At 37.5% G+C, this 24,884-nt stretch overlaps 1 protein-coding gene across 10 annotated transcripts in view; it reads right to left on the bottom strand.

Annotated features, from left to right (window-relative positions):
* The window catches only part of NFIB (nuclear factor I B), a 170,657-nt gene that overhangs the window by 64,773 nt on the left and 81,000 nt on the right, over positions 1–24,884 (bottom strand). For all 10 annotated transcript variants that reach the window (XM_077171104.1, XM_077171107.1, XM_077171105.1 and 7 more), the window contains exon 3: positions 7,496–7,549. In XM_077171104.1, the coding sequence (XP_077027219.1) occupies positions 7,496–7,549 (54 nt within the window). The remainder of the gene's footprint in view (positions 1–7,495; positions 7,550–24,884) is intronic.

Here is a 24,884-nt window from a genome sequence, read left to right as displayed (position 1 = left end):
AAACTCATCCTGCCTGAGAGATGGCACTCTGAAATGCATGTTACTAATTGTCATTATTCTTAAAAATCTGATTTCTACAAAAGAAGAATGTCTGACAAAACCGCCATAGTGAGATCTTGTACAGAGAGTCAGTAACTTCCAAAACCCATACACAAGAGTGGCTTTTTTACATTTTTGCCTAGTTTTTGTACATGGAGACTATAAAATCTTTCTCTCCTTATCTTTTTTAAAGAAAAATCACTCATGAAAAATATACTTTCCATACAATTCCACAGTGGCCAAGCCAGTGGCATCAACAATGAAAGAACAGGTTAAGCCAAGCAGCAGTTCTGATCAAGCTCCCATACACAGTCAGTAAGGGGAGAAACCTGCAGCAATGCCTCCAACTGCTGTAGAAGTTACCGCCCTACTCCCTGCACCTCTCCCACTCTATTTCTGCACTATGCCTTGTACTCTGCCTTGAAGAGATGAGTTACATGTGCAGCTTTCAACTGTTCTAACAATGCAGAAAGTTAAAGGGTTGGGAAGAAGGAGGAAATATAGTTTCAACTGACTGAAAAAATTCAGTTTGCTGAAACAATTCCTTAACAAGCTTGTTCTCACATTACTTAAAAGCTTACTAGTGACGTTTAGCTTTGAAAACTTTTAACCGATCTTTTTATGTCTTCTGATTTAATTGTGCTTTTATGAATAGAATGCCTGTTTATGTTCTGCTGCATATTGGCTACCACCTAACCATAAAACTGTTTCCTGGTATGATTATAAATATAGTTTTCTCGTTGATACTGCCTTGGTTTTGAGCAACTTATAAAAGAAGGGTAAGGACCCAACCAGTACCGGAAACAATTTTTTATTAATATACTTTTATTTATGGATCTTTAGAAAGAGGAATTATAGAATAGCAAATAGACTTACTAGCAATAAGAAAAATACACAAACATCAGGAGCTACCGTGAGAAGAAAGGCTGAAAACTCTGGTTTAAAGCAGACATTAAGTTATGCAGGGCAATGCTGCTAGCTACAGCTTTGTACAGATATTATTTACAGTCAGAAGTGGTAGTGAAAAATTAGTCTCACATTGTTCATAAGTCAAAATACAGTCAGCAGACATACAGTTTGTTTTCTAGTTACTGCATGCATTTTGAAACCAGTGCCTGAAAAACAGTGCCAGAAACAAGTTGCTACCAAAACAGAATATCTTAAAGACTGATATGGGTGGATAATATTTGCCAAGCAGTGATAAAGATTTCAGTGATGATATCATTGAAACAATTGAACTAAGGTCTACCTAGAGAATGAGGCTATTTTTGTTGTCACACAACCTTCTGCAGTCATGTAGCATGCCCACAGCTTGGTTGGGCTCTTTTCCCCTAAAAGTTGCAATAATGTTGTAACTGGGACAGGAAAAAAACTTGCAAAAAGACCCCCTGACTCCACTGAACTTTTAACACAATTAGGAACTAAAAAGCCAAATGTGCCATTTTCAGAAACAAATGAGATATTTGACATCCTCAAAATTATAGACAGAACAATAGTCATCTGTGTTGCATTAATTTGAAGAAGTAAAAACCATGTTTAATTGATTCTGAAATCCATGGCTAGAATTCAAGAAGTGAGTTGCCCTGAAACCTAGCAAGAAACAGAAAGGGTAAGTAACACATATACATATTGCTTTCTGTTCCAGAGGGTCTCAGGACATACCAAAACTATAGCCAAGACTTAAGAAAAAGTTAGGGGAACTGCTTTCTAACAGCTGTAGGACTAGTAGGTACCAAAAGGGAATTTTCTGATGCCAAAGGAGGTTTCTGGAATTCTAGCTGATAACATAAGAGTTTTTAGTAAATTCTTTCTCTGTGCATGCTTTGAAGTAAAACCGTCACATCCACCACTGAACACAACAGCATCTGAATCAACAGGAGAATTGATCACAGCATCTCTTACTCACACAGCAGTTTCATAAAGGACAGCCAGTGCAAACAAGAATGTAAAAGTAATCCTAAACCTGCAGACAGTAGTAATTGCCTGCACCAAATTCCAAACCATCCTGAAAGACCAAAAACTTTTTCTTTTGGAAAGCAGGGCTGTGCAACCTGTGCAGCTGGGCACTGACCTCAGAATGCCCCACCCAACTCCCTCCCAGCTCACTGCTGGGAAGCTGATAAAGAAAAGTATCATCTCTCAACCTCTGACATTGCTAGTTCATAGAACATTTGGGAAAGAGAGAACTTCACAGAAAATCAAGATCTGACAAAACCCAACCCTGTTTTATTTGAAGATCACTATCTGAGATGGCACAGCTACAAGCATATGAGAAACAGCAAGCATTTCAGGGTATCTACTTCCATGCTGAAAAAGAGGTGGATATTTGTTTATTTAAATACAATTCTGCTGGAATTCCCTATACTGCTACTATGTCATCATTGCTTCCACAAGAAAAGCTGCTTACAATGATGAGGCCAGGAAATATCTCTTCTATTCCAATTAATTATGGGGCTAATTCTCCACCCACAAGCGGGTAGCTTGCAATAGAATAAAATAATGAAAGCATCTGTGGTCCGAGACACTCAAAACTCAAAGACATTTGTGTATTGCATTTCCAAAAGGGTGGAAAGGTTGAGACCATGTTCCTCTTCAGAGGTTATTTCTGAAACTACAAATTCTAAAACTTAATATTAGAATACTTCTATCCGAAACAGAAATATGTAGTCAAATTTATTACACACTTCTAAGGGCTTGATCCAAAAAAATGTTCACCCAATGGCTACTAGGCCATATGAAAGTGCAAGGAAAGCCTTTGGGGCTCTACAGCTGCAAGACAGATTTGCATACTGAGAGATAGGTGAGGCTCGTTGCAAGGGTTTTGGCAACACCTTCTTTAACTAAAAAACAAATAAAACAAAACAAAACGAACTTCAGAGTTGGAGATTTCACTCAGGTCTTCTCTGGAAGTGGTTCCTAAAATAAAATTTCTAGGGAAAATAGAAGAGGAAAAACAATTCCAGTACAGTGAGGATGGGGCTTCAACTACCTATACCTCATTCAGATTAAGGATTTTATCTCTAGGCAAATTCCCTAACAACATATCCTGGGTTATTGTGAAAGAAAGAAGGAAACCAATGGGGTGTAATGAAAGGCAAAGAGACAGAGACAGTTTGTCCATATCTTCATCTAGAAGTGTTATCCCATATAAATAATTTAATATTTATTAGCACAAAAGCTCAAACCTGAGTTCTCTGCATCCTGAATGATCTTACAGTCATAAAAATTTATGCAAATATTTTTTAAACCAGCTAAAATGGAGTAAATTGTATCAAGAAAAAAGTCAAAACAAATAAAAAACCTAATGTTTGCCACTTGTTAGGAAATTTAGCTCTAGTAACCCAAACTCGTCTGCTTGGATAAAAGGAAAAATCTGAACACATTCATCTTCCCTCACCAAAAAGGCTCATACCTGTGTGTGTCAGGACAGCTAGGTTTTCTTTGCACTTTCTGAAAAGCTATCTTTTGTATTTCCCATTGCTGGACAAAAATGGCTCCAAAATACAGAAGGCACCCATTAAAAATTGATTTAAAATTATCTTCACAGCTAATTGAGTCTCCTCCCTGTCCTATCCACATGGTGTTTAACTCTATCAATATTGCTACTTTTTACTCCTATTTTAGTTGTTTATAAAGGCTGTCTTCAAAGGTTTTAGCAACACAGTAACAACTGGACACAGTCGTGTTAATGCTGATGTATAAATCAAATCTGCCAAGCAGCAACCTCAAACCAAGGGCAAATGGCAAGAAGTCTTATTAATATCAAGTCATTGTGGCCAGCAGGCAGAAAGGGACAGAATAATAAAGCAAAGTAAAATCTAGAAAATCCTCACCGAGAAGAACTGGCTAGTAAGGACTGTATCTTTGAAGACCACATTGTTATGGTTGGGGTCAATATCATTAGCCTGATTACAGTTCTAGATATTTTTCTCTTTTTACTCACCCTCATAATTTTCTCATGCTTAAGAGATTAATTTACTAAAAGAGGACATCTTCTGTCATCAGTACATATTCTGCCACACCACTGTCCAGATACACTAGTGAAGACTTATTTTTTGGATTTTCTTAAACTGTACAAAAGACCTATGGAACTTGGAGGGAGCAAATAATGATGCAGCGTTAGACCGAAACTGCCACACTAGGTTACCTTTAACAGACTGCTTCAGCTATAGCTCCGAACATTCTGAGCACAAAGTAAGAAACAAGACAGGCCTAAAGTACTTTGATTATGTTTGGGTTTTGGTGGCTTGCTGGTGTTTGTTTTTTGTGTGCAAAAATACGGGCATTTTCAAATTTCTAATCAGGTGTGCCTTTATCTGTTCAGACACCCTCACTGGGGCCTTTGTCATGTCCATTCTCTCTTTTAAATAATGTAAACATTTAATAATTAGGACTGTGCTAGCACAGCACAAACTTTTAGATACCAGGAACTTGAGGCTGATGCAGACAGCAGTAGTGTTCAGATTTTTCTCCTCTCTCAGTTCAATTCTGCTCACCTATCTGTCTGGAACTTTTTTAATAGTACCTGCAGAGAAGCAAAATTTACAACCCAGCCCTCTGAAAAACAAGATTAAACCTTTATAAAAATGTATTTATGCTAATACAAATATATATTTAATAATATATTTTATTTAAAAAATAATTCAAAGTTATCGAAAAATAAAACTTAGAGGAGGATACCCCTGGATGTAGCCACAAAAGCTACATCCCACTATCACCACAAGCTATACCACAGGTCTTATCACTGCACTGAGCTATCAAAATATTAGGAACATATTGTAAAGAATTCCAACAAATGCTCTTCATGTTCTTTTGTTTGGCAAGTGACACTACCCTCTCTCCAACTTGTTGTTAGGACAGCAAATTACCAGACACCCTAAAGAATGCAACAGTCTCGCCAAACCTAGGAAAAAACCACTCTTAACACCAATGGCTTTGCCAACTACCACTCAGTTTCCAGCAACCTCTTCTTTGGCAGCATCCTTGTGAAAGTGGTGGCATCCAAAAGCTAGCAGCACACATCCCTTGCCAGCAACCTGGCTCCTTGACATACAGGCACTAGAACAAAACATGCTAGAAGAACAACCCTCCTGGCACTACCAATCCACATACTCCTGGCTGGGGACTAAAAACAAACCTCAGAGTGGATATACCCCAGGGTTCTGACAGAAGTGACTGTCTGGCTCTAATAATAAGAATCGTGTGAAGTTTAGTAAGAAAGAAAAGGACAGTAGTGCTTTTCCCAGAGAAGCTGAATGGCATGCAATTCCTTCTCATTCTCCTGCACAGCCCCAGAAGTCCTGTATTCTCCAATCCCACAAACCACAGCACTTTCACCTTGCCAGTTTAACTCCAAAACAGTATTACACAGGGAAGCTGAACAAAGCTAGAAGGTCATCCTCCAACAGATGACATTCAATTATCCTTCTGTCTCTGCTTAAATGAAGGGTTTCAAGGGAACCAAGGCATAGCTTATATTTTCTGTCCCCACTTGGCAGCAGACAAAGGGATAATACTGGCTGCAGTGACTCCAAATCATGAGAAAGTTCTATGCTCATATTTTAAGCAGAAAGTTTCATGATGTTTCAGATTTATCTGCTTTCTATGTCCCTTCACATTCTGAGACAGTGGAGTTTGTCAAACATTACATCTTGACCCATAAGTCTGCCCACAAGAAAGCCTCTGCAGCTTGTCTGCTGCCTCCCCAAGGCTCTTACTGGCAACAAGAGTACTCCTTAGTGGAGTTAAGGCTGAGGGCTGGAGGGACTGGAATCACTATAGGGCGTGATCCTCACTAGTAAAATACGTACTGCTACCTTCCTACTCCAAATGCTGAATGGCACTTCAAAACCAGAATTTTAAAACATGTTGAAGGAGAGTTGAGAGTTGACTCTGCCTTCAGCTTCCCAAACCCAGAAGGTACAAAAAAGTCCTTCAAAAATCAGAAGGGGTAAGGTAATGTGCTTGGCTTTTCTTGCACTTACACGGATGTTCTAAAAGCAAATAAATTTTCTACGGTTAAATGTTTCAAGTTTCAAAAACAGTAATTATCCATAGAGAAACTTTTCATATTTATTTTGAGTCAATTTGCTTCTTTGGATTTTTAAACCACTATTCTACATAATGTGGGCATGTATTTAGTAGAAAACTAAAATTTCACTCTCAAAATCCCACACAGTTTGGAAAGAAATAGCATCAAAATCTCCAATTGGAACTGATAACACGCCTGCATGATCCCTTAAAGAAAAAAAATCGCTTGCATTAGAGCTTAGAATGATGTTATTTGACTTGTTCTGTCCTCTTACCTCTAAAGTACATCTGCTATCTTCAAGTATACATATCTGGGGTTTATGTTACAGGAATATGACTTTATATATAACAATCTTTGATGGTTCTCCCACTTTTGGATATTCACAGGCAATACACATGACATATTTCACAAATAGAGAATTCTTTGGTGATATACATATTACAAAATGGTACAACCACAAAGCAGACTGTTTATCCTAATGTTGTAACAGATCCAAAATATCCATGTATATGTTAGCTGCCCAGCAACACAAAATTACGTCCTGGTCAGAATATGGCTCATTTCTTATTTGGAGGATCAAACTGAGTCAGTTGCAGCTTGTTTCAAATACACACATCTTCTGAGAGCTAAAATGAGAAGATACGATGTGATGATGGTGGGTAGAGTCACTCCTTGGTCATTAAGAAGTGATAGTGTGTCTGTCACAATTGTTTGTCTTAGTCTGATAAAATTCATAACACGGCAAAGGTTTACAAGATTTACTAGTACAGCCCAATTGATTAGAAGGATAGGCTCATAAAAATTCAAGGAACCTTTTGTCTAAACAGACTGGAATGGCAAAACTTGGGTTTGATTTTCTCCTGTGTTTTTATTTTAAAAGAATCCTTGAAAGGACCATTTACACTAACATCTCTCTCAAAGGAATATCAAGTGTCACTAGCCATGATGCATTAACATGTTCAAAGACTGCTCTGAGCTGATGCCAAAAAATAATTTTAAATTAACACATTTTTATTTTATAAAGCACATATGAAAAGTAAAAAAGCTGGTAGTGTAGTCACAGAGTTTAAGCATAGGTCAATTTTCTTTTGCCTGAGATGAAAGAAAACTAGTAGCATTGGAAGACTTTTATAAAAATAAAGTTATTTGGGATCTTGTTTCTTTACTCCCACTTCCTTGCCCATCCCCACTTAGAAAATTCTAAAAAGCGTGAGATGAAAGAAAAACTCCTTAGATAAAATTAATGTTGATGAAATAGCAATTAAGGCACTGCTAGTTTAGAGGAACTAAAGTATCACAATTTATCCTGATTATTTTACCAGTGCAAGATTGGTTGCTGACTAATTAAACTCTCTTTAGCCATTATCAGTAGTATCATTGTTCTCAAACAATGTTAGATGCACATGTTCTGGAACTTATATTTACCTGGTGGATTCTTGGCAGGATCATTGTGGCTTGGACTTCCTGGTTGTCCAGAATCTATAAAGAAATGAAAGAAATGTTTTAATAATTTGTTTTGCAAGTATCTCGCAATCTTTTAATGCCCTCTATTAACTATTAAACTAATGCTTTACTTTATTCTTTAAAGGTCATTTCCCTGACTTTCTATGTGACGCATTATTGAACAAACACTCTACCTGTAAGCTATTTTATGCAGAGGTAGAAACATTGTGAAAGATGCAATGATCCTCATAAGAGGAACTTGTAGATCACTGAATAAGGACAAGAGAGTCATTCAGTTAAATACTTAAGTTGTAAGCACATTTACAAGGGTACCTTTTCATTACCTTTCCCACCATCCCCCAAATATAATATTGCATAATGAGCAAAGCAGAGGTAACTTCTTCTCATTCAATGACCAGAGAGACACACTGTATCAGGCAATTAGTGGTGCTTGCAGTGATGAGGCCTTTTGCCTCAGCTTTTTCTTAAAGCACAAAGGCCTACATTGCTTCCACAGACTCATGACTGCAATGAGGATATGACAGTCTGTTTAAATACAATATGGTCTTTGTGCTCCTAGCCTGTGAGAACTGCTGTTGTGAAATTAAGATTATGTAATGTAAAAACTAACAAAACTCAAATGCTGTAGAATTCAAACTGTGTTCTTTTGCACCTACATGCACCTACATGCACCATACATGCACCTATTGAATCAAGAGGAGAATGTAATTTCATGTTAATACACTAAATAATAAATTATATCCTTATTCATAAAAACAGTTTATTTTAAAAACATCTACTTTTCACTGTATTCCCACATCAATAATACAACAAAACCCTTCTCCACTGCAAGGAACTAACAAAGATATAAAAAACAAAAAATGCAGAGAAGAAGAAAATAAATTAGGTACCACCTTTTTTTTCCACATACAGGCTGGTTTTGGAGCTGTTTTAGAGTCTGAATAAAAAATATCAATTTTCTTAAATGTAGTGGTGCTATTAATAGCGTAAGATCACCAAAAGATTGCATCATAGCACCATAGAAACTGCTACCACCAAATGAATTCCAGATGGATGTAGAGTTGTTGAATGCATTGCTGCTTACAGTGCCCAAATTAAAGAAAAAATATTATAGAAAAGAAGAAAAGTGCATATCAACAAATATTTTTCCTTCAATTACCATTACTACTTCTTATAGCTGATGTACTCCACATCTTAGAATGAGAGATTCGCTCTACCTGCTACAGGAAGTTCATTGAATTCTGTTGCTACCCATTATGCATCTTCATAAACATGGCTTGACTCACATGTCTCTCAAACTCTTTAAGTTAGCACAAGCTTGATTCTACAGAAGATTTTGACTGAGATGGAAATCCTTTTCACAGCTCAGGTTCTACTAAGCTGATCTTAACGGCAGTTATCCCAAAATTTATATATCTGGGTAGCTACCTGAGTACTGGAATTCCAAGGCACATGTGAAACACAGTTCAAATGGTGTTAAAAGAAAAAATTAACTTTTCCAATACTGAATCAAATCACTCTTGTGCACAATAAAATGCACATTGAATAGGGAATTTCCCATGAAATTTCATTTATCTTCTTCAGCCTTGGGCAGGAAACATGAAGGGCAAGACTATGAGTTGGATTCTGCCCTTACCATGGCTTGGCACCTGGGTACTCTCAGGTGTCCCATTGTGCAGCACAGTATGCAGCCATTCAGTCAGTTTCTTTGCATGATGTGATACTTATATTAATATAATTAAATCAAGCTAATTTGAAAACTTAATCAGCTACAAGAAATGCTAAGAGTCTAATGTTTCTCCACATATGGACCAATTTGTGGAGAGTCATCCTTTTTCCCATGTGAATTAGAATGTTCCTCTAACAGACCTTCTTTGACTCTGCAAACCTTACATACCACTATTTAAGTTCAAATTATAAGAGAGGATTAATTTTACACAGCAATGGTCCGAGTGTAAAACTACAGCAGATATGTGGCTAAATGAACTGTCATTTTGGTAGTAGATAAAACCAATAAATCTTGAACAACATAGCTTCAGGATCACAAAGATTTGAAACTGAATTAATGAGACCTACCAGAAAATAACTTTTGAAGTTTTCTCCTGTTAAAATTAATTTTAAAAAAGGACAAAGTGAAATAATTTTTCAGGTCTTGCACAGAAATTTGCCTTTACTTCTAGTTTCTGTATTCAGGATTTAAAGATTAATGGCAGTTTGAACAATTGTTATTATAGTAAGAAATTTAGCAAAGAATTTTCTAATTGTAGGGATAAGCAATTGGCTATTTATTATAATTTTCCAGTCAGCCTTAGCTTTGGGTTTTGTTAACTACTCAGTAATCACAGCTTTTACGTATTGATTCTCAATCTGTGTTTTTTGAGATCTCAACGAGATTTTGAGAATACTGAGGAAGAATATGAGAAGAAACTTATCTAAGCCTTCACTAAATGCAGTTGAAAAATCAAAGACTTTTATTCTGTATGAGAACATCAAGCTATGGAACTCTGCACTTAAAACACAGAGAAGCATCTGATCCTCAAGATGAAAGACACAGACTTGAGATAGCCTGTGATGATTCAATTCTCTTACCAATGTCAGTGATTACAAAGCACTCTTCTGTTTTGATTGGATGCAAACAGCTTTGCAAAGTACAAAAGAATCATGGTCATTATAGGATTAAATTATATAACTTCATATAAACAGAACACTGAATGAACAGCTACATTGGAGCAATGTTCTTCTAAAAGAGGGAGTAAGAGCCATTTTTGGGAAGCCACAGAAGCTACAGAAGTAAAAGACTTGTTAAGACACTTTAAATCTTTCTTTGTCCTCATCTGTACAAGACCACTAATTAACAACATGAGCCCTTTCTTCCAGGAAGGGAAGATGGAGAAAGACATAAAACAAATTCACTGTCTGTCTAGCAGGACTTGCATTCAATTGTCCCAGCAAATAACTCTTATACATTAAAAAAAAATTAAAAAATAAAAAAAAACTACCCAACAACCAAAAGCAAAAGAAATCAAACCACCAAAAGAAAACCCAAGCAACTTCATAAGCTAGAAGCTGGATGAAAAAATACACAACAAGAAGAAAATCAAATCCCATCATGTTTATGCAATGAAACTGAAATTTTCGTAATTTTCATTTAGCTAGCTCCCAACTGTAAGTTCCCTTATTTTTGTTGTTGCTGTTGTTGTTGTTGTAATGGTTGATAGGGAGTAAAATGTCTCCTACACATACCATTTCCCTAAAATGGCTTTCATGTGCACCTCACAGCTACAGTAGCACATCTTCTACTCTGTTCTTCTTGGTACTGACTGATAAAACTTATCTTTGATAACTTATTGCCCCATGGATGAACAACTAATATGAAACAGGCTCAAGCCAGACTTTACTTTTAACAGGTCATGTAACCCTGATGCCCTTTATGTATAACTTATCATGATTTAGCATGGCTATCTCCAAGACATTCAAACTTTATATCAAATTACTCTTGCTTTTAGGAGACTGTATGAAAGGATGAGACAAGAAGCTGACATATATTTAATACTTAATTTTTTTCCTATGTTTTCATTTCCAGAAGTTGATCACAATGAGCATCTGTGAGTGCAGGTAACTCCCAGTGCAGCCAGAGTTAAGACTGACTGCTGAGGCCTGCTTCAAGTGAAAAAATAAGCTTCCATTTTCCCTGTGGTACACTAGGAAAAGTCTTGGCTTCATAAGACAGAGGAAAATTTTAAAAAGCTGTATCCTTAAAGTCCATTTAGCAAAGGATGAGATGCTCTCACCCTTTGAACCACATTGTCTTTGACAAGCAGGAAGGACACCCATGCCAGCAAAGCCAAGCAAGTCACATTGTTGCTCACCAGCTTCCTGAAGGATTTTTAGTACTCTTCACCTAAGTAATCTAACCTTTCACTTTTCAGCTGATATGATACTTTCTTTAAAAAGTAAGCTGCTATACCTTCCTTATGCCCCATCCTGTACAAGAAATTTTGGTTTTAAGGCTCTCTGTTAGAGCATAATACCAAAGGCACTGAAAACAAGTAGCAGCAGAATCTGTTAAAATCTAAAAATATTTTCTAAAGCCATGTCTTGGGGAAATAAGTAGATTGTCTACAGGCATCACAGTAATGAAATGAACTTGCTCAGTGGTTTCAGTGAACACATTTCTATTTGCCACAGGCTATGAGGACAGACTTTAATCAGCCTCAGCTGATCTCAGCTGATCTACACTAATTTAATAATTCACCACCAGGTAAATACATCCTTGTTCTTTGATAGTCTCTGATTTTGGTGTGAGGGATAAGGAACCACAGAGATGTGGCCATCACTAAACCATGTATGACATTGTCCAAACTTTCACATTCATATACAGCACTTGACATCTGACAGAGTCACTATCATGAACAAGAATCACAACAACCTTCCAGAATGTCAGGATTACTTTGCCATCTGACATCACTTGACACAAATGTTGTACCCCTGAAAATCACAAGATCACAGGTAACCATAGTATGGTAGAGACCTCGGAATGTCTTCCATTCCAGCCCCTGTCTAATCAGTTCTTGATCTCTCGAAGACTCTCAGAACATCCACAGCAAAGAAAAGTAAGACATCTTCCTCTTCTCCAAAGCAAATAACATGAGCCGCAAAAATCCATAAAAACAAAGAGATAACTAATTTATCCCTGAACTTTAAATCATTACCTTGACTTATTATTACTCTAATTTTACTACATAACTACCTTTTACTGCCTACACTATTTTACCTTGACAAAGCAACTGATTAGTTTGACAAATTTCCCAAACAATTATAACAATTTCATTTTGAAAAGCAGTGTCTTTCTTAGTGTAGTCTTTCTCCATTGGACAATAGAGACCATCTGTACTATTTTAATAGCATTATTCACACCAATTCTTGTGATAGAACAGGTAAAAGTGGTTTAATGCATTATCCACTGAAAAGTGGATAGCATCCACTGAAAGGCTGCTACAAACATGGAAATGCTAGTGTCACCCTTGTTTTCATAAGTGCGTTAACTTGAGGGGGGATTTATTTTTCACATCTTCAGAGATCATTACACTTAATTCAAATACGTCTGCAGAAAATTTTGGCTCTTTGAGGTCTTCTAATAAAATGTTCACCACCACCAATTTGCTTGGTAGAACACAAGTCCTGTTAGGAGTTCTGAGGGAGCTGACATTGTTTAGCCTGGAGAAAAGGAGGCTGAACATTATTGCCCTCTGCAGGAGGTTGACGGGAGGTTGTAACCAGGTGGGGACAGTCTCTTCTCCCATGTACCAAGCAATAAAACAAGAGGAAACAGCCTAAAATTGCACCTAGGGAGGTTTAGTTTTGACACTAGGAAAAAATTCTTCACCAAAAGGTGGCCAGCCATTGGAATCAGCCACCCAGGGAAGTCAGAAGGTCACCTTCCATGAAGGAATTTCACAGACCTAGAGATGTGACAATTAGGAGCATAGTTTAAGGGTGGAATTGGCAAAGTTAATTTACAGTTGGACTTCAAGATTTTAAAGGTCTTTTTCAACCTAAAGGATTCCATGATTATATGCCCCTGAAGAGATATGGTATGCAGCACAGTTACAGAAGGAGAAAGCAGCACCTTAAAAAACAAGTAGGGCTTCACTGTGAGAAAGGCATGTTTGCCCTTGCATCTCTCCCAACAGTGTATACTTGTTAGCAATATGTGTTCATGACACCCAGACTGGAAACATCCACAACACTGAATCAGTGACTTCTTTTAAAAACATTGTTCTACTACGCTTATTCTGCAAGGACTTCCTCTGTGTTTACAAGACAGCTCTGCTATTGCACTGGGTAACTACACAAAGAGCTAGTCCTATACATTTTTATTGTGCTTCATATTCATACAACTGGTGGTAGATGAGAAGCATAGAAAAGGGACCCAGGAGGCATGGTTGGGACCTCTCAGGAGACCAGTGAAACAGCAGGAGCTACCCTGAAGGCTGGATGTGGTAATCCTTGCAGCCAGGCTCATCAGCGCCCATGTGTTGCACCAGGAGCTGTAAGAGTGACTTAGGCTCTTTACGTCAGAAGAGTGCTGCTGTTTAACCATCACCTACCCAAAAAAGGCAGCAAAAAACAGAGCTGACTACTCACCCCAGAAAGCTGAGCTGTCTCTTGGTGTTGGTACCTAGGCTTTAGTCCAAGCAGGCAAGTCCCTCCACAAAGCCTTCAGGGCTCAGCCCATGGAGGCACTTCTGCTGGCAGCTGGTCAGGATAGCCAGCAGAAGCTGCGCTCAGTTTCCAATTCAGTTTAAACTTGTTTGCTTTGAACACAGCAAGAGCCATTAAGCCATCAGCTGACCCATTTCCCCACATGCCCCTGTGCCCTCCCAGCCCAGAGAAGCTTGCCTGTGGCTGTGTGAAACCCCACGTCTCTGCCACTGGAGGAGCATCCCCACGCCTGGGCTTGTCGGGGCAATGCCAGTTCCACGTGGGCTGGCACTGAGATGGTGTGTGATGGGCTGGGGCATCAGAGCCCAACAGGTCATGGCAGGCTCCCTGCTTCACCTGCTCTTTTATCAGCAGATCTGACTCCGCCAAGTCACCCAACTGGCCATTGTCAAGACAGTTAACTTTCCTTCAGAGTATTTTAATTAGGTAAATAAAAAATGGTAATTAAATCAACATTACGTAATGTGTTTCTGATTTGTAATCTCATTTAAATTAATTAACTGACTCAATCCTTGTTTAGTTTTTAAACTGCCCTAGTTAAGAAGTGGAGCTCTGGGAGTAAATTCAGATTTTATATAGTTGAAAGAAATCCAAGGACCTAGAAGCACTTACAAGAACAAAAATAGCAATACGGATAGTAAGGTTTTCAGCTTTATATCCCATGTATAGATTTATCTTTTTAATTTAAATTCCTTTATTTGTTTATGTGGCATAAGTCACAACAATTATTTATTCAAAATATTTCTTATACAATTTATAAAGACCATATGTTGCTCGTATTGAAAACTGAACAAATTTCCCCAGCTGTGTTACAAGTTGTGCATGGAATATACACATATGTATGCACACACGTGCACACACACACATTTTTAAGTTAAGAAAAGGGTTACATTTTTTCATGGCCTGAAACAAATATTTCCCATACCTCATAAAATTAGTTGAGCTCTTTCTTGACATTTACATTAAGAAGAGATTTACATAGGTATCAAGCCATATGTGGATGAATGTGAAAGAATGACATTTCTTTCCAAAAGTTGTTGGATTCAGTCGGAAAAGATGAGATATGAATGCTTAATCTTCTCCATCTGGAGGATACTGTGGATACTACTACAGTCAGAAATATTCAGAAGTCGGTTATGGAAACCAAGTCCTTTTACGTTAAGGTATATCTCATAAAGAGCTTTTTTTACCGATTCTTCAGAAAATCAAAAGCAAAATGTAGAACACAGTGAGGATTTATTGTGATGTTTAGAAAAGGAAGAAATTATATGATAGACTATATTAATTTAAAAGTTCATATTTGCAAGCAAATAATAGGAATTTCCTTTCATATACCTTCATCTAGATAATAAACCATCCACTTTATTCTGTTCTGTAAGACAGAGTTGACCCTGATGTATATGCAATGCAAATTGCTGAGATCTTTACAGAATCACAGAATCAATTAGGTTGGAATAGACCTCTGAGCTTATTGAGTCCAATCTATGATTGAATTCCACCTTGTTAGTTAGAGACAGCACGTCAGACATGGCAGTAAGAGACAAATCCAGTCTTTTCTTAAACACCTCCAGGGATGGTGACTCCATCACTTCCCTGGGAAGCCTATTACAGTTTCTAGGCACCCTTTCTGTGAAGAAATTCTTCCTGACATCCAACCTGAATCTGCTGAATGGATTCTGGTTTCAGGGAAGCTAATGTAAATTCTACCACTGAGTCCCATGCAATCAGGATTTTATTTTCTGTTGAACTGTAGAGCAGTAAAGCAAAAAGAGTTCAGGGAGATAAAATTCACATTTCCACAACATTCTTAGGGGATAAGGATGACAGGAGTAAGAAAAAAAATCAGTTTTGTTAACATGAATCACAGACAAAGGTTGTTAAAAATCAATGAAAAGTTGCTCTATCAAGTTTTGGATGAGGCACTTTATGGTAAATTACAGCTTAAAAGAACAAAAAAAAAAACATAGTTCAGCAAATACTGTAGGACAGATTGGCATTTTTTTTCTTCCAAGTGCATTGCACTCTCCACTAAATCATACAGTAATAAAAGACAGATTCCTCAGCAGTTCAGACATTTACAATTGTATGCTACTTAACTTACTTCTAAGAGACATTGGGGCATAAGGAACGCCATAGTTCTGTGGATCTTCAAGTAACACATTTTTTTATCAGAGATCTTTGTGAAAAAAAGTCTCAAATAGAAGTATAAACACATGTTCTTTATAAGGTGGGTTTAATTTCATCTGCTGTAATCTAAAAGTTCATAGACAAAATATGCACCACTGTGCCTAACCATATTCACACACACTCACACACTCACACACAATTAAAACAAACTAACCATGACAAAAGAAGGATTAAATCTATTAATGGGCACTAAGTACGTAATATACAAGAAGTGGCTGAGAAAAATCACCCCAGCTTTTCATGCCAGTGGTTCAAACCTTGATTTTAATTTCATGTGTGCTCACAGGCACCATGTTTACACACAGGTTTGTAACAAATGATGAGAAAGTACTGAAGCAAAAGTGATAAAAAAATTATGACCTACGAATTAGTTTTCTCTCTACTTTGACCTTTTCCAGTAGGTAAAAATTAGAAGTAGCTAGTCAAATTATGTGCCCCAGCAGAATTTAAAATGTAAAACTGACTAAAGCATACAAATGTACGACCAACTCAGTTTTGAGTTTGTGCAGCAATGTTCTGCAAATAAATGCAAGGAATTATTTTTAAAGCATGTAACTTACAAAGAAAAAAAGTTATCTTGGTTTAAAGCATGTAAACCATGACTTTCAAGTTTAAAACAAAGCAATTTTAAAGAACATTTTTCCCACAGGTTCCTCATCTCCCTACTAACAAAAGTACAGCCGTTACTGTTGTACTGGTCAAAAGCTATTAAAAATTATTAGAAGTATTTAAAAAGTATTAATGTATTACATATTTGATCATATTCATTTGTACCTGCCCAACATAGCTCTGTAGTTTTGTGGCTAATATCACATGCAGCATCTGTTTGAAATTCCATAGTTTTCACTGGATATTACACATCACATCTTTAAAGTTCCCTAATTTCTAATTTCCCTAACTTTCTAAGCATCTATGTAGGCGAAGTTCCCTGGCAGGGACTATTGTACCTGATGGGTACAATACAAGCTGCAGTTTTGCAAGATATTAAAATATGCTTGCCCATTCAATATACAGCAGAGACTGCTTTTGCTCTTCCAATTTTGTTTTATTTACAAAAGTTGGCACATGTTCTTGCAGTACCTAAGGGTATTATATACTTGAAAAAAGGATACTACTTTTTATTTTAAAAAACCAGATGGTTCAAATTCCAAGTCTTTCATTTTTATTGCTTACTAGTTGTTGGGGGCTTTTTGCATGAGTAAAAATTGAGTGCTAATTAAGGGGGGGTCAGAGGGGAGAATGAAGGAGAACAAAAACCCTGACTCAAAATTCTTGCTGCACCTGGTAATTTGCCAGTGCCTTGAATACTATTTAACCATCCACTGTTTCTAAGGCTTATTTTCTTACCATTACTCTATCACAGCAGGACCTTGAGAAAGTTATCAAGACTGGTTTGGTCTGCCACTATAAAAAAGAAAGTCTTTGGAGTTAAAAAACCTTGTACATGTTTACGGAAAATATATCAGAAACTCAAGTTTCAGTCTATGTACAAAGCAAAAGAAGTTGTACCACCCAAAAGCTCCAAGACATGAAGACAGAATGAGTAACCTTAGAAATTCAACATCTCCTATAACTGCAGATTTAAGTTCTTATTAAAGGCCCTCTGACACAAAAAAACCCCACCCTTTCTGCTAGCTAAATATATAAAATAAAATTCAATCCAAACAGAACTTTCCATTTTAATAACCCTTTATATTAATGTATCTGTGCATATATATGTGTATGTGTGCAGAAATTATAAATTCATATAGATTCCGGCTTATTTTACTTATAGCCAATGTTTTGGGCTTTGAGAAGGTGGAAGTCTAATGGGTTAAATATGTTGACTCTCTTGTGCACTACTGGAAGAACAGAAATAAATGTGAACAACAGCACTTTCACAACAGCATTCCTCACAGAAATTTTTTGAGATTTTTCAAAAAACATTAGAGCGAAAAATAGCAATTTCATACTTGCACTGCCCTTCTTCTGTGAACAATACTAATAATTTTCCCTATTGTGCACCCACATAGCAGGTTCAAGATTCAGTTTAATACCTTAAGTGTATTCAAGCCCCTTGGCAGCTCTGTTTTCCTGAACAAATGGGTTAAAAGCACGTGACCTGAAGGAGTTAGATGAGACACAATGTACTGCACAATAGTTCAGTTGTATGCACTGAAATTATGGCAGACCTTTTTACAACTGATTTCAAGCATGTGACAATACTCTAATGGAAACCTGCAAACCCATTTTGCTTTACCTTCTTCCCTTCTGCCTGTCTCTCCCTGCTCCACAAAAATACACAACACACCTTGTGTGATTCTGAAATGATTACAGCTCCCTTTTCAGCCCAGCCTTCATTTGGTGTGGTTTTTACTAACACTCCAGAGCAGTGTAAAGTCAATCTGTCTGTGCTGCTTGAGCAACTTAAAGTGAATTCAGAAAAGTGCACAATGCCAAGTCTAAACTTCATTCACATCTGCCTAATTTTGAGCAGTTCAGGTTTCCAGGTTTCTAGTTGCTAGAATTTGTATTGATATGCAGATGAGACCAATTGGCTAGTTTGATATTAAATTTTACACTTATGAACAGCTGTATTAAGCAAATCTCCAAAGCCCCAAAATGCTTTTATCCTTTCAAGTAGTTTTCCAGGAGGTGTTGTACCTCTAAATAAGAATTGTATCCCTTTAATGCCAACTTAAAAGTGAAGTGTGAACAACAATGGAGCCTTTTTGAGGACAGCAGTATGATATCAGTAATGGCAAGAACATGAGAAAATACAATTCTCACGTGAAATTCACCTTGGCCTAGGGCAGTGTTTCTCCACCCAGTGGGTGTGACTGACAGGCAAGCATTGAAGAGGGCCCACTAGTAAATCACACATCACACTTGTATAAACAAACCAAGAAAAACAAAACAAACCAAAAGGGGAAAAAAAAGGGGACTGATCCCAGGACACAGCACAGTTAAGTCAGTTGGTCAGAATTCCTCCCAGATTACTTCGTCCCTGCCCCTACCTCCGCAAAAGTGTGAAACTGCCCCACAGTAATAAACACGTCTCATATGATATTCTTCTGTTCAATGGCCCACATTCATTTGCACATGTGGAAGGACAGCTATGGTGTATGACCTGCCTGCAGTAGAGCAAACCAACATCAGGATTGGTAACAGAAGCACTCCACCAACAGCAAAGCAATCTCCAGAAACTAAGCATAGACCAGCACATTGTTTGGCCAATTTTTCTAAAGTAATTCTGGCATTACTTTTCCTACATACACAATTGCTAAAATTAAAGCTGTGTAACAACATTAAAACACATTCCATATCAAGTCAGTTTGCCTGCTCTAAGTCTAAAGCCCTGTGTCCCCCCAGGAAACACTAGGAATATTGTACGGACCCTTTCTTCTATTTTAATCAAATGAGCAATGAAATCACTTCCATACGCATAGCTAATGATAACAGCATGATGTAAGTGTTCAGAAGATGGAAACAGTACATGAAGACAGATAGCCATGACAATAAGAATAAAACTAATGTTTTATACCAAGTTTAGTCTAGAGATTACCAGAGTTTGTTAGACAGTATGTGACTGTATATAGGAGACAGCCCAGAAAACATCACTAGGAAGATTGTTAAGCTTGCAAATCTACAGTGTTTTCATATACCACTTGGTTCAGCCACAGCAAGTGCAGGGATCTTTGCACGGTTCTCACCTACACCATTTCAAACAACACACCACAGCCTAGCATTAAGTTCATGTAGAATACAGGCAATCACATGAGGATCTCTCTGCAAAGGCATATGTCAACACCAAAAGGATAGCTGCCTTCCCAAATGTATTAGCATAAGTCTACTTTAATAAGCAGCAGATGGAAAAAAATGTAATCAGTGTGTTGCAGTGTTACAAAAAAAAAATACTAGACTAAACACAGATAAAAACATTCACACATCAAAAAATGACAGTTATTAAGTTATAAGGCATGAAAAAAGAAGTGCACTGATTTTAGGGCAGAACAAGGTAAATTCTCTGGACTGTATTTTTTCATGAGATTATTAGGGAAGAGTGACAGAAAACTGACATATTTTTGTACATTTGCAATTGCCCACAACCAATATTCGACCGTAGAAAAGGCACAGTTACCCCATTAAAGACTTTGGCAGCTCCATTTACCCAGGTCTATAATTAACTTTAGGCATATTGTATTGCTAAAGATTTACTGTATTGTTAAACTGTTAAAGATTTACTCTAAGATAACTTAGACGACGTATTCTTTTCCCTATCTCCTATTTGCATTATCTCTCTACCCTCCTTGTGGCACTGCTATACACCTTGGAATATTCTTCAACCCTGCAATTTTTGCAGTACCCAGGAAAACATTTTTAGTTAAACAATGTAAAACCACTAAGAGTTGTACAGGTTTCTTGCTCATCTGAATAAGAGGCAATTCAATATTGCTTATTATGAAATTATTATTATCAAGCCTATTGCTGAAGGCATCCTTGTGGGTTTTTTTTAATTTTGCTTCTTGCCATTACTTTAAAGAAACACCTTCTCTATAAGGATGTGAGGGTAGGGGAGAAGCTGAGACAATGATGAGTAAAGTTTCCTTTGAAGACTGACTGAAATAGTAAGCTGTGCTTTTCAACCTGGGCTTTGATGAATCATCTCAACAGAAGGCTTACCTTACAAGTATGGAACTTTAAAACTCATGGTCAACAGTCACTCTGCATTGAAGGCTACTATTATCAGTCTAAGTGTTTAGGTTAAAATTTGGAGGTTAAAATAATAAGTGAATATCATTATCGTGATAAGAAACATTACAGGAATAGAAGTGGTAAATATGTTTTTCTGCTTCTATCTCACAAGATAAGGAGAGGCTGAACCACAATCAGAAAAATTAATTTTATTCTAGAGAAAATATATATAAAACCATACAGTTCAGGAGTTTTCAGATTCATATTGATTAAATTTCTTAAAGCTGCATACTTATTATTAGATTTTTCCAATTATAAATACTACAGAAAGACAAGTTTTCTTAGTGGTTACAACAGGGTCACAGATATTAATGCAGCTGTAGATCCAACTGCCGAGATCTGTAGTACTAGCTTCCAAAGGAACTTGACTCCTCAATATAATAAAACAGCAAGAGTAGGAAAAATCAAGTCGGGTGAGGAAGGGGAGAGACATAAATCCACAAAATCAAAAGGTTATTACATATCTTAAGCACTTAGAATTCCATTAGAGGAATTTTAAGAAAGCTTCAGTGCTCCCTGCCACCATGAGCACTTTTTAGAACTATGATAGGTACACTCTCCTGCAAAAACTTCTCTGTATGCCTGCCTATGTGGCGTGTGCTTTCCATTTAGCCAAATACAGGAGAATAGAAGGGAAATACAAATGTTGGCATAGGTGATTTCAAGCCTTAGTTGTTTGACCTTTTTGTATAAGCTTTTGGCATCTGTGACTTGGCAGGCAGAATGCAGGCCAAGCCAGAACAAAGAGGAAGACAGGAAGCAGAAAGCTGGCCATGTCTCCTTGGCAGTCAGCATTGCAACAGGGTGAAAAACCATGTTGTTGCCAAACCAGAAACAGTGGGGGAAGCCCAGATAGTTGGCAAGCCACATACGGCTGTATTGTACATCCTAAACACTAAATGCTTGATAAACTGAAGTGCTATACCAGAGCCTAATCTATTTAAACTCTTCTGCTCTACAGGGGAATACTCCATTTGCCCTTGTTTATGTGTTTCCTAAGGAACTGACACAGCATCGTTACTATCATCTATGGGCTGGCAGGGTAAAATCCTGCTGCCACTGTATGAGTGCTTTCAGCATCCTTCTAAAAATTCCACTAAGACACTGCTAGAGCATGGAATCACCTCCACACACATCCCTGTCTTGCCCCCAACCCCTGCTCCTGAGGATCCAAGCTTTAAAATACCCTCAGGATGCATTGGCAGCAGATTTCTAGTTGTGGCAAACTGCATTTACCACTTTGAAAATAGTTTTTTAATTCTTGACATGTCATCTGAACATATTATTTCATGTCCAGCATTTGCCCAAACATTATGCCAACATTCACTTCAAACCCATGATGAGAAAATAGCTTTGGTTTTGCATACTCCCAAATACCTGAACAAAGGGAGGTTGTTTTGGACTCTTCTGTGGGTATCCTGGGCACAGAATTGGGGATGTCACTTCCAGCCCAGTGCTCCGCAGATTGCTGCAGGCTGTTGCAGCCTGGGGCAGTGCAGCAGTGGTGCTCATTGCCTCAAAGGAAGAGGTGGGAACGTTGCCAGCATGTGCAGAGGGAGGAATACTATAGATGGTTCCTCCACTGGTTAGTCAAGGTTTCTTGCACTTACAGTGGACCACAAATTTCAAAGGCGACATGGGAGAGTGTGGCACATGTTGCTCAGCTGCCCAGGAAGGTCTGGCTCCCTGCTAGACATGGAGATTTTCTTCCACATAGAGGACCCTCAGCAGCCAGTGACCCTCAGTGTAGAGGGCCTCTGCTCTCCCAGACTGGTACAAAACCACAAAACCACCTCTTGCGAACCCCAGCTGTTTAGGAGGCTTATTCATAAAGAAAAAAATACAAGGGCTATTTTGTCCCCAAATATCACCCATGGTTCAATAAAGCCTTGGGAAGGGAGGCAACCATGGGATGGCATTCTATACAGATTATTTACCAATAATCCATTAAAGTACTGGTGTCAAAGATGACTGATAATCTCTTTGTAGGTGTGGAATGCATTTCTCACTGCTTTTCAGATCTTTCATTCCCGTGGCCAGGCTTTTACTATCTTGATTACATGTTATTTTAACACCAATGAATTCCAAAGCATAATTTTTTTAAATGTTTGATTCTGCCTTTGGGCCTTGACCAGCATTCTCACAGACTCCCATGGCCAAATAAAGGAGAAAATAAAGATCCCACTCATCATAGTCCTTTGCCACCAAACTGAATTTTTATTGTTAACAGAGAGGCCAAAATCTATTAAAAAGTTTCATACCACTCCCAAAAGCACTCTGTTCTGTACTGTAATTATACTCTAATCACAGCAACAATGCTGAACAACTGTGTTCCTAATAAAGGAGAGAGCACTTGAGATAAACATGTAATTCCAATTTATCAGCAAAATTATTGATTGATGGATTGATTGATTGATAGAAAGTAATACAACTATAAATTTAAAGTAATGATCACTTCCTACAGTAGGAGTGCAAGAAAATGTCATGTGATCATGCAGGACAAGAAGTTATTTGGATTCCTGCAGTAGTCAATTGTATGGGATCCATAAATAAACTATATTCCCTTCCTCACAGCTAATCTTTATAGCTCAAAAGGTTGCAGAGACAGAATTAACCCTACAAGTAGGTCCTAGCTTATATCATTAGTGTTTAGCATCTGCTTTTGCTGACCTTCTTCAATCAGTTTTTTAATATATCTATGCTGTTATGCTTTAGTACTGAGCAACTTAATCACATTTCTATGATGTCTACTATAAACAATAAATTCACTTTTATAAATTCACTTTTGAAAATAAATGCATTTAAGATTAACTCACTTCAATGAAAGTTGGGAAAAGGCAAATCAACTGGAAGAAGCTCTTGTTTTTCTGATTGCCTTTCACTCATATTAAGAATCTAAATTTCTGGAATCCACTAAAAATTTATGTAGTTAATATCACTAAGCTGTTTTTGGGCCATAACACACCCATTTAAAAACTTTCTGGTAAACTATGCCCTCAGTCTTTTCACTTTTTTATCTACTTGCATACCTTCCCTCATTTGAAGTCTAAAGCAAAAATACTACAACAGTCCCCAACAAGTTTCTGCACGTCAACTGTAAAGGCACTTTGCTTTCCTTAGCCAGTCATCCCACTGCCTCACACCACCACATCCTGGCCCCACACACAGGGAAACCAAAGCTGAATACTCTGTGGGGCAGAGACCATTATCCAGACTGCAGTGGGACTATCAAAAGCCTTCATTCTGCTGCTGCTATGGCATAATTATCAGCAATAAGTGGCTTGGCCTGGAAATATAAATGTCAAAATTAAAGTAGACAAGACAGCTTCTTTTGGCTGCCCATCCAATTTCATAACTAAAGTCTCAACATACTTTCAAAAAAAAACCAACCAACCAACAATCAGTCCTACTCCTCAGTTTGTCCAAACTGAAGTGATCCTTTAAATCCTGAAGTCTGGCACCCCTAGAGAACATGCTAATGTGATTCTGTGACTGTGCTTACTCTGTGTTGCCTAGCTCCTGAATACAGAGCCCTCCAGACCAGGGACAGCCCCTCTGGTACGGTCTGATCCCCCTCAAAATTGGGGAGGGAATGTGAGGAAGGACTCCACCTTTTGGCCTTTCAAAGTCACGCTTTTCATGCCCACAAAATGCAAAAGTTATTAGAGAGAATTACTTTAATTTATTTGATAGTCAGTGAAAATATTTTTTCTAATATGCCTTTTTATATTATAAAACATTAACCAATTTCACAACGCAAATTAACTCATGTCATTATAAAATACTGCAACCTCCAGCATTCTGGAGTTTTCAGGAGAGGCTCTTTGGCTGCTTTTGCCATCTAAGGCTGAATAATGCTTGTGATAGGAAATTATTTTTCTTTTACTCTATGAGAACAATTACTGCAGCTATCACACAATTATTGCAATTATAGTTGTGAAGACTGCTGTTCAGCGCTATTCTCTGTAACACCATTTTGCAATACCAGGAACATTTGTCTTTTCTAATGTTCACCACCAGCAAAAATGTCCTTTTGTAGCTCTTTAAGTGATTTCATTTCTTTCTATTAATATCCCGTTACTTGCTTTGGGAAAAACAAAGGAGACAGGCCCCAATTAATATATACTTTTAAAGCAAAGGCTTTTAGTGAAGCCAGAGCTAAGGCATTTTAAAACAGGAATTGACACTTCCCTTTACAACAGCC

Source organism: Agelaius phoeniceus, chromosome Z (assembly GCF_051311805.1).
Source record: "Agelaius phoeniceus isolate bAgePho1 chromosome Z, bAgePho1.hap1, whole genome shotgun sequence".
Lineage (NCBI taxonomy): Eukaryota > Metazoa > Chordata > Aves > Passeriformes > Icteridae > Agelaius > Agelaius phoeniceus.
This window is presented reverse-complemented; position numbering and strand designations above follow the sequence as displayed.